Source organism: Aspergillus costaricaensis (assembly GCF_003184835.1).
Source record: "Aspergillus costaricaensis CBS 115574 unplaced genomic scaffold BO79scaffold_38, whole genome shotgun sequence".
Taxonomy (NCBI): domain Eukaryota; kingdom Fungi; phylum Ascomycota; class Eurotiomycetes; order Eurotiales; family Aspergillaceae; genus Aspergillus; species Aspergillus costaricensis.
In genome coordinates, this window is record NW_020291838.1 from 195,285 (window position 1) to 215,041 (window position 19,757).

The 19,757-nt window shown below is 47.7% G+C and overlaps 5 protein-coding genes across 5 annotated transcripts; 4 read left to right on the forward strand and 1 right to left on the reverse strand.

The window, feature by feature from the left end:
• The first annotated feature begins 72 nt into the window (after positions 1-72).
• On the forward strand, positions 73-4,752 carry atg11 (autophagy protein ATG11). Its single transcript, XM_025680098.1, has 4 exons — positions 73-117; positions 273-378; positions 436-4,155; positions 4,242-4,752. Exons 2-4 carry the CDS (start codon positions 337-339, stop codon positions 4,431-4,433), a joined length of 3,954 nt encoding a protein of 1,317 aa, XP_025535509.1. The 5' UTR covers positions 73-117; positions 273-336; the 3' UTR covers positions 4,434-4,752.
• Positions 4,753-5,095: 343 nt separating this feature from the next.
• On the forward strand, positions 5,096-7,869 carry BO79DRAFT_180661 (uncharacterized protein). The gene has a single exon (XM_025680099.1). It carries the CDS (start codon positions 5,158-5,160, stop codon positions 7,783-7,785), a length of 2,628 nt encoding a protein of 875 aa, XP_025535510.1. The 5' UTR covers positions 5,096-5,157; the 3' UTR covers positions 7,786-7,869.
• Positions 7,870-8,750: 881 nt separating this feature from the next.
• BO79DRAFT_232197 (uncharacterized protein) lies at positions 8,751-9,083 on the forward strand (the record flags this gene model as incomplete). The annotated part of the gene is made up of 2 exons (XM_025684213.1): positions 8,751-8,769; positions 8,827-9,083. The coding sequence occupies 2 exons, from the start codon at positions 8,751-8,753 to the stop codon at positions 9,081-9,083; spliced, it is 276 nt and encodes a 91-aa protein (XP_025535511.1).
• A 5,036-nt stretch (positions 9,084-14,119) lies between these two features.
• Positions 14,120-15,737, reverse strand: BO79DRAFT_157740 (NADH:flavin oxidoreductase/NADH oxidase family protein; the record flags this gene model as incomplete). Its single annotated transcript, XM_025678879.1, has 7 exons — positions 14,120-14,185; positions 14,239-14,589; positions 14,653-14,889; positions 14,946-14,965; positions 15,052-15,456; positions 15,511-15,616; positions 15,669-15,737. The coding sequence occupies 7 exons, from the start codon at positions 15,735-15,737 to the stop codon at positions 14,120-14,122; spliced, it is 1,254 nt and encodes a 417-aa protein (XP_025535512.1).
• Positions 15,738-17,536: 1,799 nt separating this feature from the next.
• Positions 17,537-18,619, forward strand: BO79DRAFT_274646 (zinc-binding alcohol dehydrogenase family protein; the record flags this gene model as incomplete). Its single annotated transcript, XM_025687619.1, has 1 exon — positions 17,537-18,619. The coding sequence occupies one exon, from the start codon at positions 17,537-17,539 to the stop codon at positions 18,617-18,619; it is 1,083 nt and encodes a 360-aa protein (XP_025535513.1).
• Between the last annotated feature and the right edge of the window lie 1,138 nt (positions 18,620-19,757).

Here is a 19,757-nt window from a genome sequence, read left to right on the forward strand (position 1 = left end):
GCACTATATGACTACCTTATCATCTCCCCTCCCGCATTCCTCTCCAGTCGACTTTGGAGCTTTATTGCTCGTCTTGTGAGGAGGGGATGTCTCTGCACATCTACATAGCTCACACCGGTGAGCATTTTGTTACCGATACAGCGTCCTTTGCCTCGTATGCCCCCTTCGCCCTGCTTTCCCATCACCGCCCCTTGAGCCCGGCCCGACCGTTCCTATCATCTCCCTCTCTTACCCCCGGTGGACGCTAGCTAATATCATCGACTTTCTCTCAGTCCGGATGCAGTACGATCATGGGTGGCCCCGAAGACTTCGATCCCGCCTCAACGGCAGATCTTAATGACTGCTCGTGGGAAAAACGTCAAGACGCTTGCCACGGAGGTATGGTCACGTCGGACACTCAAGCAAGAAGTTTGTGCTAAATCCATCAATAAACAGAGTGAAATCTTTGTCTATGACAGGAAATACGTCAGCGATCCCAACAGCGTTCAGATCTCGGAGCTACCCCCGCCACATCCACTGCACGTCGATAACCCGCCCGATACCCTCACAAACCAGAACGACCTACAAGCATGGAGGAATCTCTATCTAGCAAGGAGGACATGGGCAGCGAACCTCACAGAGCGGTGCGAGTCAGCGGAAAAGCAGATACATGAACACAACGAGCGCACTGATATCATCAACCGAGCTGCAAGTGTAGCGCTCGAGAACCTCAAAACCCACGTCGGTACTCTAGAACACAAATTTCAAGAGGCCCAGTCCTTCGCCAATGAGCTTTTAAGTCAACAGCAAGCAGCACTCAATGGATGGAAGAGGGCACTGTCAACTCTAGATAGCATTCCAGCTCGCAAGGACTTCCCCTTCCTGGGCCGTCCGTCAACACCGACGAAAGGCAGAGGTCAAGCGATGGGTACACTTCAAGACTACGTGGATACAGCGGAGGTACAGAGGGCTGGCTCGGAAGCCCCAGAGATACTTGCGCGCTTTGCTCACCAAGTTAGCACTATCGAGAAAAATGTTAGTGAGATTGCTACAGATACCCAACGCCTGATCGATGAAGCCTTCCCTACAAGTGTTGAGCCCGTGGATGGGCTTTTACAAGAAATGGAAACAATTTCGAATAAGATACAATCCGACTACGAGCATGTTCTGGCCTTGCCTAATAATTCGAAGACATTGGCGAACGTTTCTAGGCTCGCTCTCAGCCATACAAAGGACCTTCTACCGTCGTTACTGGATGTTAGCAACGAAATACAGGCTGGCCAGGAAGAAGCTGTGAGACGATATAATGCGGCAGTGAAAGCTTCGTCGAGTCATATGCGACTTATATCTTCTATCGAGTATCGGCTCGCCGAAACTCTACCTCAGATCAACAGTCTTCCCCTGCAAAGCGAAGCATTTGACATCATTTACACGGTCTTCCATATGCCTATGATCTATGGGTCGGTTCTGATCGAGGCTGTGCGACGTCGCGAGTTCAACGATAAAATGAAGAACGACTCACTGACTTTGGCGGAAGAAATGTCTGTATTCCGGGAAGAGGAGCAGCGTCGAAGGAAGAAATGGCTCAAAAATATGGCGGATTTTATTTCTATCTCCGATGCCACGACCCCAGGCATCGAAGTGAATCTACGGGGTCAGGAGCAGGAATGGCCTACCGTTAGTAGGAAAGAGGTTGAGTCGTATATCGAAGACCTGAAAAATAAACCTGACATGGAAAATCACGCTCAGGAACTGATGCAGCGCTTCAAAGAGCTTGATGCCCCGACACGGATGCAGCGTCGCAGAGCAAAAGCTTTCAAACAGGGAAGTCTCTTTGACTTGAGCCGAAGTTCGCTTTTACTGCGCAGTGACGATATGGTCAGAAGTCTAAAAGATGAGAAAGTCAAGCTTGAAGATAGGTTGAAAGGCTCTGAGAGCCGTATTCGAAAGTTAGAGGATCTCCTTCATCGTCAAAGTCACATGAGTCGACCCTCCAGCGGCAATTTTTCACTTGATTTTCCCAGCTCACCGGCGTCGCCTCACCCTGACTCACTTTCGAGGAGATCTTCGGTCTCTTCTAGGCGGATGTCTGCAAATCAAGCTCCAGAGGAAAAAGCACTCGTACAGCGCATCACTCGCCTGGAGGCCGAGTTAGCGGCTGAGCGAGACACGGTGCAACGACTTCAAAAGGAGGCACATGCCGAGCGGCAGTCTAATACTGACAAGATACAAGAAGCCCAGTCAACGAAGAAAGATCTCATTGGCAATCTCGAAGCGCGGCAACGTGAGTTCGATGACGAGCGCAGATTTCTGGAGGGTGAATTGAAGAGGCTTCGGATCCGGACTGAGGAGCTAGAAGAAGAGGTGGACAGAAATCTCGACAGTCGCGAACACGAGAAACAGGACGCTGATGAGCGCATACATCATCTTGAAATGGAATTACAAGATGTCCATGCCCGAGCTGAAGAAGAAATGAGGAAAGCAAATGAAACGATTGGACAGTTGCAATTGGAGAAGGGCGCAGGAGAAACCCTCCGGGCCCGTATTGAAGAGCTGGAAAACCAGGTGGCCGAGAATGAAAGGAAAGAAAACGATAACAAACACGCTTTGCAGGTCGCTTTTCTTAACCTGTCTCCCGGTGGCTCTGTTCCCACCGAATTCCCGAATATCATCAAAGCAATTGAGGTTCTCTCCGAGGGGCTGACAATTCATGCCAAGAATGCGGAGGAGAGTGCTGCAAAAGCTTCAGCGGAAAGCAAGGTGCTCGAAGAACGTCTGAGTCAGATAGAGTCTGAAATGGAGAATTTGAGAAAGACTGTGGCCTCACGAGAGACAGAACTTTCCCGAGCTCACAACGAAGTGGCTGAAGGAAAATCAAAGCTGAGCATTGTGACCTCAGAGTTGGAGGATGAGCGATCAAAACTCATCGCTTTACAGTCCCAGTTTGCTGCGGGCGAGACCGGATCCGATGCTCTGCGGGAGCGTGTTACTGAAGAAGAACGGAAGTTAACCAATCTGGCCCAGAGGCTAGCTGAGGTTGAGACATTGGCTCGTCAATCTGAGGAAGAAGTTACTACCTGGAAGAAGAAGGTTGAAGCAATGTCCGAGGCGGAGCAGCAAGCTACTGTACGGTTCGAGACTTGCGGAGTCAGGTTCCAGGAGTTATCAAAGCAGCTTTTCGCACAAGTGGAGAAGCTGGAGCACATGCTGGAACAACTAGGATTTACTATCGTTCGTCAAGAGGGTGACATAGTCGTCCAGAGGTCATCCAAGGTCAATGCACTCTCTAGCACCGGTGACAGTCTTAGCCAGTCGGGAGTGGTGTCTGTGCGACCGGACGCAAGCCTCCTCGATTGGATGCATGCCGATAGCAAGGAAGAAGAAACAGACAAGTTCATGGCCTTTGTGGAATCCTTATATCAATTCGATGTGGACATCTTCGGCGACGCGGTTGTCAAGCGTGTGAAGGATATTGAAGTTCTTGCTCGCAAGTGGCAGAAAGAAGCCCGTGGATACCGAGACAAGTACCATCGGGTACAAAGCGAAGCCCATGATAAAATCGCCTATCGGTCCTTCAAGGAAGGGGATCTTGCACTATTTTTGCCCACCCGCAACCAAGCCATCCGGTCATGGGCTGCATTCAACGTTGGCGCACCGCACTATTTCCTACGCGAGCAAGATGCACACAAACTCCAAACCCGGGACTGGCTGCTTGCCCGAATTACCAAGATCGAAGAACGCGTTGTCGATCTCTCGAAGTCGATGAACGGTGCCAATCCTGACCGCCGTTCCATTGGCGAAGTCAGCGATGGCACCTCACTTGATGATGAAAACCCGTTCGAGCTGTCTGATGGTCTCCGCTGGTATCTTTTAGACGCTACGGAAGAAAAACCAGGCGCCCCAGCGACTCCGGGCTTAGGAAAGAGCACCGTTGCACCAGCACACGTAGACGCCAAAGGCAGCATTCGCATGAAACGCACGTCAGTTGGTGGGAACATTGCCAAAACGTTGACCAAGAGCCTAGACAGCCGACGGAATAGTTCCAATTCTAAGAAAGGGCATTCCTCAACTCCTTCACAACGCGGCAACGAATCAACAACAGACCTAGCAAGACTAGCTGAACAAGACACTGCTGCCAGCTTACACTCACGGGAGGCAGCCCCGAAACCCGATGAGGTTCGCCGCAACCCTCCTCAGGGCCCGTGAAAACCGCGGCCCGAATTTTCTTTCTCTCCTGAACGGAGCTGACGGACCGTCAATAGGGCACGGAACGAATTTACAAGGGCCACCAACGTGCAATCTCCGAGGGTAGAGTGTCACCTTCATCTCCGCGTGTTGATAACCTCGACGCTTCATCTATGCACTCGGCCCGCCGCTCGACTCCCAGATACCGCCCCTGGGAGAGACTCTGGTCCGTTGATTATCTTCTGGAGAGTGGTGGGAGTGGTCGCTGAGCATAGGGTGTCCGGCATGCCCTGCAAAAGGAATATTAGGCAACTATCACGATACATGATTCAAAGGACTCAATGGTTGAGCTGGTTGACACATATTAGTCTCAACAGATGGATCAGGCCACGGCTGCCTGAATGATACCCGGATATATGAATAATTTGCCTTATGTCTCATTCGCTCCTTATACTCGTATGAAGTTGCTCTTTTCGTTCATGCATTCGGCTATTTTTGAGTTATACCAAGCGAAATATTGTTAAGCCCAGGATTAGATGTGCATATTCCTAGCCTCTTTATTGCTATGACACTACGTGGATTATAAACAGATTGAAATACAATTCGCCATCTGGCACCCATTCATAAAGCGCCGACAACGCCTGGTATTCCTTGGGATCTTGTAGAATGAATATTAGCATAAGAACTAAGTTAGAAGTTAGATGCTAAGACACTGCCACTTGAATGGACGGTTACATAAAGCTAGTTTATAAGCTGAATCGGAAGAAGTTGAAGCCAAAGTGGAAGAATTACTGGAATGACGCCAGTATCCGGCTAACCCGATCGGGCAACGCAGCAGTACCGCGGGCGGAGCTCGTCGTTGCGCTTGTTGCTCTGTTGCTGGGGAGCGTTGATCTTGCGAGCTCCTCATTCACTGCATTCCTTGCCCACCATCTGCCCCTGGCTTCTTTGTGTTAGTCGCAAGGAGCGGATTGGCCGAGCCTGTCTCTCATCATGCCTGCTACCCCCGAGCGCAGGAGCGACCGAGGGGCGTTGGCGCGTCGCAACCGCGAATACCCCCAGGACCAGCAACTCTCCCCCTTTGGACGAGCTCGCCATACTCGTCTCACGGATAATTTTGACGCGTCATTTGTACCTAATACCTACCAAGACTACAATACCCGACAGCATCGGCGGAACTTCAGCCAAACTGGATCAATCCGTGCCGCTTTCAATTACACTTCGCGTCTACACAATATGTCGGATCACGAAGCCGCCGCATACACCCACGGCACGCCAAATCGGAACAGAAGACAGAGTTTCAACTTTACGTCCCCCGAGTCCAACCCACCGAATGAGTTAGCAGAGGCATATCGGCAAATCGATGATGCGGGGAGCCTGGCTGACCTCGACCCCGACGACGAAGACTTCAACATTTCGTTGCGTGACAGTCGCAGCAGACGCTCATCGTCAGCATCGAGACTGAGGGGAGACGATCTGTTTGCGGCAGCTGATGCGGATTTTTTGAATGAGATTTCGGATGACGGCCTCCGCCGAAAATTAGTCGACCATGTCGAAGACGAAAAGCGGTTGAGACGGGCCACATCCAGCCGGTCTCCTGTGCTGAGCAACGCAGGGACGCCAAACCCTCTCACATCGGAGAACCTGCAACGGCGCGAGGAAGAGGAAAAGCAACAATATTTGGAAGAGGAAGAAAACGATGGATTGAGACCCTCTCTAAACCTCCCATCGAACTGGGGAAGCCGGGCAGCTCATCGCCGTGACTGGTTGAGGAAAATGACACGGCGCACAGAGCTTCCAGAAAACCCTGCGGTGAGGGCGAAGGAGACATCACCCCCAAGGCTCAAGTTTGACAGAGACTCGCACATCAACCATACGGAACCGACCAATGTCGAGAGCACCACGCCAGCCGGACGTCCGTCAAACAGATACAACAGGATCCCATTATCCGATGCGCAGAACAAGCTCTCCGAACAAAAAGCGGACAAGTTGACTGATGGTGATCCAATACCAAACACGCCTATTGTGGTCTACAAGAACTCAACATTCACGAAGCGAAGCCCAACGAAGAGAGACTCGCAGGATTTACTTCGGAAACTATCGAGAACAGAATCTCCAGGCCAACGGAACGAACTCAAAACCCCGGAGGCTCAGAAATATCCCGAGCGACGCATCTACGACAAGACGCCTGTGGTGACGGGGGCATGGATCGATACTCCGGTAACTGAACGGGTGGAACGGGTCAACGGACTCCCGGAGCATCTCTCTCGGGATATAGCACCATCACCTCCGAGGAATGAAAGGTTCGAGTCGTCGTTGGTGCCTTCGCATGCTCGACAAGCTTCACAATCACACGAATTCGAAGAAAGACGCTTAAGGGAGGAAAGAGAGAGAGAGGAGCAGGAAGAGAAGAAACGGAAGGAGCAACAAGATAGGGAACAGAGACTGAAAGAGGAGAGACAAAAGGAGGAGCAGCAGAGGGAAGAAAAGGAACGGTTGGTAAAGGAGAGAGAAAAGGAGAAGGAGCGGGAAAATGTGGAAAAGCCGGCTCAGGAGAAACCCGAGAAGAAAGCTGAGCACGATCAGTCGGGGAAGTCGAGTGGAAAGGCGAAGTCCAAGGACAGAGCACCGCTGGTCAAACCGGATCTGCCAAAGAGTGCTCTCGAGACAGTGTTGAAGGATTACAAGGACCACAAAGAATCACTAGATGTCGGTGACGATACGATTGAATCACTTCAGGACATCATCGACGGGCAGCCTGGTGAGCTAAAGACCGAGGACGAGGACGATGCTGCATACGAGAAAGAAATATTGAAGAAGCTGGAACTTGCTAGTTCCGGGGATAAAGAAACGGTGGACCTGGACCGGCTAAATGAGAAGTTGAAGTCGCTAGCGGACAACATTCAAAAGGTCAAAACAGGGTTGGACGGTTTGGAGGTCCAAGTATCGCGAGATGCGGACACGCTTGCCGCAATCCCGTCTCCCCCGAAAGGCAAACGAAGCAAGCATCACATCTGCGAAAATTGTAACGGGGAGAGTGATAGTCGTGTTTACGCGTTGGTAACCCTTCCACGGCTATGGAGACGAAGCCCTGTTTCCGGACGCATACATCTTACGCGTCTAGGATGGTGCTCTCTGATCCTGCTCTTGTGGTTCTACTCTGAATCGACCATGTGCGATTTTTACTGCCACCCTTCGATCTCAGAAACCTGCCAGGGAAACTGCCTCCTCCCGGATGCTCCCCGTTTCCCGTACGTGATACCGACAATGCTCTGGCGCTGGCTTCACTTGTCTTCGATATTCACCCCTCTTTGGACTCTTGCTATTGTCTTGTCTAGGCTTATTGCACAGATGCTGGGCTTCTGGGACGGGTACGTGGAAGAAGAGCCTATTCCGGTCAATTTGACCGGCGAGATCCGCATACATGGTCGTACGATCAATATCCCAACGGCCGAAGCTACGTCTCGAGGCTTCTTCTCCCCGCCGAAGTTGTGGCCTGGAAAGGGACAGCCGATTGTTCCACAACCAGTTCCTGAGTTAAAGGTGGAAGTTGAGGATATGTCTGGCCGAGCATCCTCGTGGGATGACGATGGATCTATGGATGATGATGAATATATTTAGGAGTTTGGTTTGTCTTCGGGCTGGTCAGGGCGTTTGGGATGTTACTGGCGTTACTACAAACGGCGGACGGGATCTATACCTAGGTGGCTAATGGAGTATTGATTATAAGCAACAAATATATTGGTTCATCTTCTACTACTACTAATCTATGTGTAAACCACTAAACCCACTATTATCTAAGGTTATCGCGATCTGCAAGGAGCCGCGGCTAGCTCTTCGCAGTTAGTGCATTGCTAAATGCGGCATTAATTACCTCCTTGCATTTGCAGTATATTCTTCATAGTACTGATGTGAATTTTGCCGGAAATTGGGGAATAGAAGGAGTGATAGCGCAAATATCCTAATTCACATACCATACAAGTGATAGACGGGTCCTTGATATAAAAAGCCCTTTCAAGGTCCTCCATCTTCTTCCTCCCAATCCTATCCAACCACCCCCTTCTACTCACCTCTCCATGACACGAAAAGGTCAAATTACCTCAGATCAAGATACATCAAAGACACATCTGGTACTTTTTCATAGATTTTATTAGATACCGAAGACATCTGATTAGCCAATACCCCCACAATATACTATAAAACTAACACTATAGCCAGCCAAAAGCCCACCCTTCAGAGCTATAGCACAATTCAACCCTAACTCATCATACAAACATGAACCTGCTATGAGAAACTCTCTGTGGTATCGACGAAAACCACCACGTGGTATTCCTCGGTATATAAAAGCATCGGAAGCGCAATATGTATCGCCGTTAATCATGCTTAGAAGTCTCGTTACATCGACTCAACCTCCTCCAGCTCCATGGGGGTGTGCTTTCTCGGATAAATAATACAGGCTAAATAAGCGTATCTGAAATGAACAGTGGGAGCTAAGGCATGCTGCCTGCGTGGAAGCTCCGCTCTTAATATGGGAGAATCTCTCGGCAGAAGTTTTACACTCTCGCAAAACCGAAATATACGGTGGAATGAAGTCTAGGGTCTCAAGTCCTTTCAGAATGGGGCTAGGTAGCTCTTATAGACGCTTGACACTGTCTCTTTCAGGAGGAGAATTTAAACGTCCGGCTATTGAAGCACGACAAGAGGCACGTCAGTTAAAATTTAGATTTAAGAAAGCAGATGACCTCTCACTCGCTGATTATCTCGTCCAGAAGACGTCTCTCTTGCGAGCTGCCGGCACGGCGGACGAAGAGACCCTGAAAAGTGAACTATGGGAAGGCCTTGACAACAACCTTGCCTACCTCGTTCAACCAATGGAGAACGAGACGCTCGAAGCCTTCAAACGCCGCCTGCGTATATAGATCTAAACAACGAACACAGAAGAAGAGGATCCATTCAAAGCAGATAGTTGTTCATTTTTTCTTTTACTAGGGCTAACTAAAGGAAGAAAAGGAGAGGACTCTACCCAATCGGGTAGGTACGTTGCAGTGGCTCACCGATATTTGACTGGCCATTAGAAGGCCCACTCTAAAAGACAGACTGGGAATTATACGTCTATGCTCGATCACAATGCGAGCAGAAGCTTACTCGGGTTAAACCTGGCATAGGACGAGGCCGCATCAACTCTTGTCATAGGACGTCTACGTAACCTCAGCAATCAGAAGACCTAGACAGGAAAATACGGTGTCCTTCACCGACTTTGATGAGCATATCCCATTGGCGGCATGCATTGATTCTGCCAATGATGAAGGCCTCAATGCAGGTTTCTATAACGTTATCGAGATCCCAGATACTGAAAGGGTGACAAGAAAAACCCAGTAAGAAGGATCTAAGCAAGGCTATTGGTGCTTGTTTCCCTGTGATTCCTATGACGAGACCAAAGCCACATATCCATTACAAGCCGCTCATTTTATTCCAGCATCGCTTCTAATGCTAAAACCGCTGCACTGAGGTTGAAATCTTACGAGTTCAAAGCCCTGCTGGGGGTTTCTCCGATTGCAGTAAACAAATAAATGGCTAGAAGACAAGGAGGATGTCCTCATCTCTGTACCAAACCTGGTTTTCTTATACGTGCCAGTTTATTCTGGCACAATGGGTTCTTGTCTTGAGCATGTACAGACTCTCAGGTTCCCGACGCCGAAAGTCGAAGAAGCCAAGTCACCCAAGGTGGATCCAACTAGACTTCTCCAGAGCAATTGTTTGATTTGCTAGGACAATATGGTGAACTAGCTAGAATAGGGTTTCAAGATTAGGGCTGAGTCCAATAACCTAATCAAGCATAGCATAGAGGACTTTAACCGGCTGGAAAGGATCAAATGGCGGCTTGATACGCCGGAATACCCAGGTTGACAAAACCAGGGAAGCATTTGAATGGCTTCTTAACCAAGGCCCTGACCATCCCAGAATCAAAGCTACCATTCCCCTGGAAGAAGAGTGGGACTGGGCTAAGAAACACACAGAGCTATTTTTGATAGGGCATCCAATACTGATTGTTGTTCCACCACACTTAATGGATCAAATGGGCAGAGAGTCTTCTAAGAATCACTGAGGCACTCAAGGTCAAGTTCTAATATAGTGACTACAGAAGTCCGTTCAATTCCACAAGACACACCTCAGAAACTCATCGGCAGTCTAAACGAAGACAGGAAAAGTCCTGGACAAGGCCGGTAGAATTTACCTACGAAATGACCAGATCCAGCTGTCTGGAAAATAGAGACTTGCTTCAAGGGCAGCTAACAACACCCCTGGAAAGCGGCATCACGTCATTGGAAAGAGACTTAGCTATAATTATAGCCATAGCTGGATTAACTGGGTGGGATATATGGAAACCGAGCAGAATATGATGATTCCCGTGGACAGCCAGCATATACAGAATACTCTGTATTCAAGAGGAGCGGTGGAGATACGCTCCTAAAGCTGAGGGTTGGACATACCTACCATTTCGGTATCCGAGCAGGAAACTGTCAGAAAACCACAGAAGCTAACATTCATTGCCTTGGTTTGATATTTTCAGGATATCTGGGCACCGAAAGATCTACAGACGAAAATTGCATAATATCTTCCGTGCAGAACCGAAAAAAAAGACATCTTCCGACTAGATCTATGTCTGTGTATAAGCTGTCTACCTCACACAATCAGGTAAAGTTTGTCGCCTTTGAACTGGGAAAGGTTGGCAGCCACAGATCGTCAATGTCGAGTAATTGAGCGATTCGTCGGATTTTCCTCATTAAAGGGCTGCGATACTCCATCTAGGATTCCAGTTCTGACAAGTGCCTCTACCATGGCTAACTGGTGATAGATGCTGGCTTTATGATGGGCTGGTCTATTACAGATATCCAGGTCTTTACCTTCGAAGGAGGATATATATAAACGAGACAATAATTATCCTTACGCAGCATATGATCCGTTCTATATTCTCCGTTCTTTCTCATTCCATTGTCGATACGCTGGGGTGACCAAGAGACCATATCATATCCTTGTTAGTAGGATTTCGGCCGTTCGCCCTATCGTTGGCATAAGTTGTTACAGAACTTTACGCTAAACAGCCTATTCGTCAAGATATGTCAAATAAGTGCACGACCAGACATCCGCATTTCTGTCATCATTCTTCATCGACATCGAGACATACGAAGGAGATGTCAATAAGACTCAGCCATCAACAACCAGCATCTTTCGTTCCAGTTTAGCTGTAAGAACAAACGATATCCGACTTTGCTATTCAGGCTTCTGTAGCCAAGATGGGTGGAGGATGACACAAATTCTTGGTCTTCTCCTTTCGTTTCCTCAGACAGCTTACAGAGGTCGCGAAAACACTCACAGATTTAGGGCATTCCGTTACTATGGAGATCAACTATCAGTGTCAGACCGAACTGGCAAATCTGTCGAGCACTATCATCACCACTACATCTAGTGTTGCCAAAATTGTTACTTCTGCTAGTTACTGTAGAAATTACCACCACATCCACTAACTCCCTTCCTTGAGGTTTGTGGCATGAATTTTCCACAATCCATCAATCGTTACACCGTTCATGGTATTAATTAAAGCACAGTACAGACCAATCCTTCTCGGAACGGTTTATGTGGGTTGAACCACAATTCTGTTCTCATCTATCATGCCAGATGGCTGCCTTGCTAGACGAAGCACTAGTCACGTTGCTTTCTCTACCTTATCGAACAAAATGAACAGTTCTACTATCAGTCGGGCAAACATAAGATACTACCAACCCACCAAATCTTGCAACAGGATGTATGCCATCATGGCTCATATTGGATGTTGTTGTCTGACTAGCTCGGCAATCTCTTTATCATTTACATAAGACAGAAGTGTGCGCACCATGATCACATTGATACTCTTTCGCGTTAATATGAAGTAGACAATAACTCCGAAGCAGGTTGTCTGTTCATAACCCACGCCATCAGTCGATAATAGATGGGATACATTATATCACCGTGTTGCCGGGGATCAAAGTGCGACGAGGCAGTCCAGACAAATATACGCAGCAGGGGTAAAATGAGCCATAGGGCTGGAGCTTGTGTACAAGTATACTTCCTCACCTTTGCGAGGTTCCACCAAAAGCTGTTTGAGTACTACAAGGATGAAGCTGACACTAATAAGTTTCTGGCCCTGGAAACATTTGGGCCTTGGGACACCGAAAATCCTCTCCATCTCGTCCATCTGGCCAAGGTCATCATCTCCGCAGGGCAGCCTATTGCTATGATAAATTGTCTCACAGATGGTTAGAGACCTTATAAAAATAACTCTCGAGCTTATGGGAAAAAAAGGAGATGTGGCTATCAATAACTAGTTGTCTTTTTTTGAAGGACTCAAAACTCTACAGATCGAATGCGGCATCGGACGCCCAAGAATCGTCTGTTCGCTACACTAATGCCAGCAAGTCGAGCAGATCCATTTAGCAGAGGTTTCTGGGTGATACTGACCGCGATGTCTGGGCCAAAGAAGAAAGTGACTGGCACTGCGCTGAAATTTATATTAGATCTATACTCGTTTAACAGCCATATCCAGACGATAAGATCTTAGCTGAGATACTTAGGGAAGCTGCCTGGGCATTTAGGATGTCTGCAAGAAATGAAGCAGCCATGGGGATGTGTTTGGATGCCGGTGTTGTCTCTATATTCTAGTGAGCTTTTCAATGCTGGCGTAAATTCAGAGATTTCAAGTATTTTACCTGCAAGGGGAGTGATTGGTACTGGTTCGGTCTTCTGAATAGAAATGTCAAATTAGTTGGGGGTTTGATTGCCGCAAAGAAACAGGAGGGACCATTCTATTACTTCCGATCATGATGGATTCATTTGAGAAGGATTCTATTGGGTGCTTCAAGTTCAGAATAATAACTGATACGGTGCCAAAATAAAGTATTCTATGTACCATCGTATGCATGTACATCCATCTAGAAAGCATACATGATTTTCTCGCCAGGTCGAAGGCTTTCCCTTTCCGTTTTAGTGCTCACTCCTTGCTGCTTTTTGCTTACTGAGTAGACTTGAGCACGCCCTGAGTCCGCCCTGAGCAGCCTGAGGCGATCACTGAGCAAGAGGTGAGCAGGGAGTTGGGTGCACTGAGTAAGCCAGTCTTGATAAAATGCATCTCTATCAATAGGGACTTCATGACCGCCTCCCCACACGTAGTCTACTTTTGCTCGCCGATCCAATCAAAACAAAATAATGAAGGAACAGGCAATTATTTTATAACCCCATTTTCAAGATGGACTGGGACTATCTCTTTATCTCTTAGTTTAGCAATCCTGTGATGATCGCACATCATTAACTAGGCGAGTATCTACATCAGCTAACCCCTTGGCAGCGCTATTCTGAGCATTAGAAGTATGATGCCGCCCTTTGTCACTTGCATGATGTGATGTATGATACAGAAATCGATACTATAGTGGAACTTATATGCGGACTACTTCTTGCACCATCTTGGATGTTTGAAGATTATTCCGATCTATACTTTTGGTGTGACGCAACAAGCCAGGAGCAAGAAACAAACGGGGAGACATCTCCAGCAAATCCTCGCTTGGGGGCAACAAACGACTTGGATATGAAATGTCTATCTGAGAGATGTCGATAGGTACTCTTATACATACACTCAAGTTCACTACCGGCGCCCGGGAAGCAGAAGGCACATCCCACTGTACAGACGGTGCTGGCGCTCAAACTTAAGGACTTCGAGATCCCCACTAACCCACAGATCAATTAACAAAGTAAAGCTGCTTATATATATCAACCCGGATTATAGCCATCCCCTTAGCGGCTATGTACTACTGAACACTATGTAAATATCAACGCCGCAATCTCCAACAAAATATTATTAGGTTCCTGCAATAAGTGCCCCGCAGACCTAAATATAGACGCTATGTGATGCAGAGTAATAAGCCCATCAACGCCCTGGGGCAGCGGTTGGCAGTCCCTTGGCCAACCGATGAATCTGGTCCGCATAGAAAGTCTATTGCTGTTAGAGAGTTTCCAAGAGCCATAGATAATGGAAATAAAACTCACAGTCTCCGCTCCCGCCCCCAAGATTCGACTCCGTAGAAGCCTAGGAAGCAGCCCAGGCTTCACCCTATCCAGAGAGATCTGTGCATCCTCATCACTGGTATCTTCATCTAGAAGCAATTCTGCAAATCTCGGATTAACTGCTGCTGGGCGCGCGATACCGACGAGATCACACGCATTCTCTTTTATGGCAGCCTCTGCACCAGCACGGCTGCGAAACCCTCCGGTGAGCATGAGCACGAGATTCGGGAACCGCTTGCGGGTTTCTTTTGCGAAATCAAGAAAAAATGCTTCGCGGGCTGCTGTACGTGTGGATTTCATTTCCGCGACTGCGGGCTTGTCGCCAGCTACCATCTAAATCGGCAATGAAATAAGTAGCAGTACGACATATAGTACTGGAAACTGAGCCTTACGTACCCGTGGATTTTCATAAGTCCCACCACTAACTTCAAGGAAGTCAATCCCAGACTCAACAAGGAGCCTAATTTGGGTCATCGTATCCTCGAGACTCAATGCGCTGTGGTCAGCCGAGTTTAGTTTAACGCCGATGCAGAACGTGGCTGGCACGACTTCTCGGCATCCTTTGATGATCTCAACGAGGAGTTTCGCGCGGTTCTCTGCCGAGCCTCCGTACGCATCAGTTCGGAGATTGGTCTGTTCCAAAAGTTAGTGATTAGTCGCCGTGTATAGTATATTTCAATTGAATGTACCTTGGGATTTATAAACTGGTCTAATGTTAAGATAAGATTGCCTTATTAGTATACCTGTCCCATCCTATCCTAATCGGATAGATAATTTATGCAAGGTTAAACTCACCTAGAAGATATCCATGCGCTGCATGCAACTCAATACCCGAGAATCCACTCTCCGCAATAAAACGCGCAGAATCCACAAACAGATGAATTACATTATGTATATCTTTCTGGTCCATCTCTCTTGGCTTAGGAAATGCTAGGGAGGTAATAACAGAATCCAGAAAGTTAGTACCAATACTCAGCGGAATTGCGCTTGGTGCAATTGTCGGAGCAAAGAGCCCTCTGCGCCCAGCTCCCCGGAGCGATTGTCTTCCCGGGTGGGCAATCTGCACAATTGTAGGCGTGCCATGCTTCTGGCTTGCTTCGGCGTAGGCTTTCCATAATGTGGAACAGTTTGCGTCGTAGTCAGCTGGCACGGCAGGGTCCTTGAAGTTTCCGAGGTGGTTCACGTCGACTTGCACGTTTCCTGTAATACTTAGAACTATGATTTGTTGGATATGCAAAGGAACAGACAATGAACCTGTAATGATCATTCCCCATCTTCCATCGCTCCACTTGCTGTAGGCCAGGTTGAAGTCCTCATTGGGGTTGCTATCCGATGTGGCTAGGTTTTCGGCCATGGCCGCCTGCATAATCATAAGCAATGTCTTATCTATCCGAGTTCAATTTGGCAAATACTTTGGACAAGCGATTGGGGAAGACCAAGCCACAGGGTAGCTTGACTGCATCGTTTAACGGAGACGGCATCTTAGTCGTGAGGTTGAAGAGAATAGGTAATTGATACTGGAGGTGAAGAAAACTTTTAGGGGGCATGACAGGGGGTTTGATTTACTTTTTAACCAGGTGTATTGAAACACTGTAGCCCATTGTCATACTACAGAGTACAATCATTTAACGGACAGACTATCAGATTACCAATACAAGTGGAGCAACAATTCAACAGCATGATTCAAACGGAGGAACTGATTACTGAATATGCCGACTCGGACACTGCTTCTAGTTCCCGAGCCGAGTTTCCACTTTAAATTAACCCAACCCTAAGAGATTTTAAGGGACTCCTTTACTCTTAAGGCAGCGGAAGGTCCTCATTAACTAGCTTGGCAATCGAACTCGCCATCGCCGCCAACGGAACTATGAAACATACAGCTTCCGCATAGATGTCAAATCAACAGATTCTTCCTTATTATGTTTGGGGATTCCACGAAGTTCTGTTACATAAACTTTCCATTCTGTTAGGAGTTAGGAATGACAGACCTTTTCGTTCATTTAATTCGACCTCCATGTAGATTGGGATTTCGTAGCCTTACAGAAGATCAATAATCTAGTACAACTAATATCAGCACTGAGCGAAGGTTCACGCAGCAGCAATTCAGGATGACAATCACAAGTAAATCAATCGACAAAGCGCATATTGGCACTGACTCCTATGTTTGGCGAAGGTAGGTACTAGCTTCCGCTCACTTTGAACAACCCTTTGTATTTATTTTAGGTATAAAATAAGGTATTGTATAATATGAATAGACCCACTATGAAACTCTGTCTTAAATTTCCCAGCTTTCATCTTTCCCGGAAGAAAGTAGTTAGTAAGTTCGGGAATACAAGTAATCATTCCGCGAGTCATGTATCGACCTCGGCTTGCCGCTTACAAACCCAAGTAGTTGACTAAATGAATCAGCCAAGCCGAATCTGGATTACGCCTTTGAGACGTTTGAGGAACACTGTTGACACTGGTAGTTGATTCGTTGGAGCTAATCTGTATCACGTTGGAAGGCGGCACGTAGCAGGCTTGGACATGCCAAACCCTTTGCGTAGCATTTTTTTTTTTTTTTTTTTTTTTTTTTTTTTGGTGGCCTCAAAGGCATAGTTGTTATAGATAGTAAATACTACTCTAAGAAGCCTTCTAAGTACAGAGAGTTTCTATTAGTATTCTTGAGGATCTTAGGGCCTTTCTAAATAGGGTGAGTTTAGTACAAGATTTATCTAAATATTCAAACAACCTCCTTGCTAGTTGAGTCTTTCCCTCTTGCTCCACCCAATCTTGATGTGATTGACGCGATTTTGGTGCCACGGTGGTTGTTTGAATAACGATGCGTGGAATCCGTGCTAGTTTTGATAGAGAGTGATCCGCTCAGTGGGATTTACGTTACATATGATTTGTGCACTATGTCCGGAAGCCGCTATATAGCGAAATGTGGGGTTGTTGAGGTTTTGGTGGCGATCCGATCCGGGAATATCACTAATCATTGATTCTTTATAATACGTTCGCCTGCTGTTCCATACACACAGCTAGCGACCAGGAATGTGATTTGAAATTGAGCTATGGGGGTCAATCGCCTGGTAATCAGCCCTTGCTGCCGTTGGCCTGCGGTTCATCCGACCTTAAGAAAAAGTCAGGTTTTGTCAAGTTATTTTGACGCTTTTCCCTTAATTCTTCCCCAATATTTTCATACAATCTAGCACTTCGCATGAGTTACTCATCTGTTCAATGCTTCCTGTATCCCTTCTCCTACCAATTCTACCTGAGCTCATAATACTGCTAAATTAAGATGAAAGCGGTTATCACACAACGATCCTTGCCGAAACGTCTACTGAGTCTCGCTCTCGGTAGTCCACTGGGGCAGGGCGCACAAGTCAACGATGTCCCAATTCCAAGCATCACTGATGATGAGGTCTTGGTCAAGGTGCGTGCAGTCGCGCTGAATCCGATCGACTTCAAAGACATCGATTTTCTCTCCCCACGTAATTCGGCGATTGGCTGTGACTATGCAGGCGAGGTGGCTGAGGTCGGCAAGAACTCAGGACAACGTTGGAAGGTTGGAGACAGAATCGCTGGCTTTGTTCACGGGGGTTTGTATCCCGACGTTGGCTCGTTCGCCGAGTACCTCAAGGTCGATGGAGACTTGGCCTGGAAGGTGCCTGACGAAATCACTCTGGGCGAAGCGACCACCTACGGAATTCCCGCAGCTACAGCAATGCTCAGTCTCTCGTACCTCGATATTCCCTGGGTGGATATTGAGAACGGACGCAGCGCTCAACAAGGTGACCAACCGACCATTCTCATCTATTCAGGGGGCTCGAACGTTGGTCTCTTCGCTATTCAATTAGCCAAGAGAGCAGGATACACGGTTGTGGCAACGTCTTCGCCACGTTCCTTCGACCTCGCAAAGCGCTATGGCGCCGATGCAGTATACGACTACCGTTCCTCTGCATCCATTGACGAAATCAAGAAAGCCCATCCGAATATCACAAAAGCTCTCGACTGCTTCTCCGAAGGCTCCTCTGCCGCTTTCTGTGCCGACGTGTTGCGAGAGGGCAAAGTGGTCACGCTTCTCGATCAAGGAAAGGCAAAGAAGGCAAACGTGAGCTATACTTTCCTCATGGTCTACACTGCATTTGGTCGGAAGTTCCAGCTGTTAGCGCCCCTCGGCCCCGTGTTCCCAGTGAAGCCAGCAGACCGCGAGGTCATCAGCAATTTTTACGGTAACTTTTCGACCTTGTTAAGCCTTGGCGTTGTGAGACCTCCATCCATCACAACCATCAAGGGCGGATTCAATGAAATCTTTGACGGTCTAGAGACACTTCGCCAGGGGGGCGGTCGAGGCACGAAGCTTGTCGTCGAGTTCAAGTGATTGACGTTCTGTACTTCTCACCCTGTCTCTATACATCGTGTTTTCCCGGACCTGGGGTTTCTGGGGTACCACTAGTTCTTATCATTCAATTCCAGTTGCGTAAAGCTAAACTAGCTCTGCGCGGTGGAATATCCATTGTTCTGAATTATTCATCGTCAAGGTAATGCCCCAAGGCCTTAGGTCGGGGCGAAGTGTTGGGTAGGCCTTGACCTACTTAGGTTATTACCATATGAAATTTTACGCAGATAATGAGTTCTACTTAGATTGAACCTCTTGGTTCTCCATGCTTCTAATTCTATTTAATATGATACTATTTCAGCAAAATGTCCCTTACATTCGGCTTGCGGGGCATAGTTAACCCTTGGCGCTGCTTCGCCACCTACGCTTGGACAGAGTCTCATGGATCCATTCTTATCTTTGGAGGCTATACTATGACAGCAATACGCTCAGAATTTCTTTCTCTGAAAAGCCACGCCTTAATTCTCGTGGCAATATCAGCTAGAGTTCCACTTTGCTTGATATACTGAACCCAACACCCACATCACAAGACCGCAATCATAAAGTCATACCATCCTCTGCTGACGAAAAGATGGCATCTGGTTTCCCTCTTACTTCAGGTCCAACATCAAGCCTTTATCCTGTTTTCACAGTTGGTGCTACCGCATCATCGAGCTTTACTAGAATCGCGATATCTCACGAAAGCGGCAGAAAGACTATCCAAGTCCTAATGGGCCCATCACACTCTATGCTTGGACGAAGCCCTATTGCGAAGGCGAGCGGGCGCAGACCCAGTTTAATTTGGTAACATTTATACAAAATAACTCAAATTTCTATCTATCTCCTCGTCCGCTGGAGGGTCAAGAACAACTTGACATTTCTCTCGCAACCAACCTTAGTTCTTGGAACTTTCCGTGTAGTAGATAGACCCGCTAGTTAATTAATATAACTATATTGTGCAGACCCTCGCTTCCCCAATCCAACCTCCAGCCCTTGAACCTTCCAGGGAGTGTCGGCGTGCAAATAAGTTGTCGCCGGGATTTTTGTACGGCATCTTCCTCATATGAATATCTTTGCTCTAACCTTCGCATTGCGCCGTATCTCGAGGGCATCCCTTGTTGAGGCCAAGATGCTTTCCGAC

Excerpts from the sequence above, each read along its gene's own strand:
- atg11 (XM_025680098.1), top strand. The coding sequence starts at position 337 with ATGACTGCTCGTGGGAAAAACGTCAAGACGCTTGCCACGGAG. Across the intron at positions 379-435 it reads TCAAGACGCTTGCCACGGAG|AGTGAAATCTTTGTCTATGA; the intron begins GTATGGTCACGT and ends ATCAATAAACAG. Across the intron at positions 4,156-4,241 it reads CAGCCCCGAAACCCGATGAG|GGCACGGAACGAATTTACAA; the intron begins GTTCGCCGCAAC and ends GACCGTCAATAG.
- BO79DRAFT_180661 (XM_025680099.1), top strand. The coding sequence starts at position 5,158 with ATGCCTGCTACCCCCGAGCGCAGGAGCGACCGAGGGGCGTTGGCGCGT.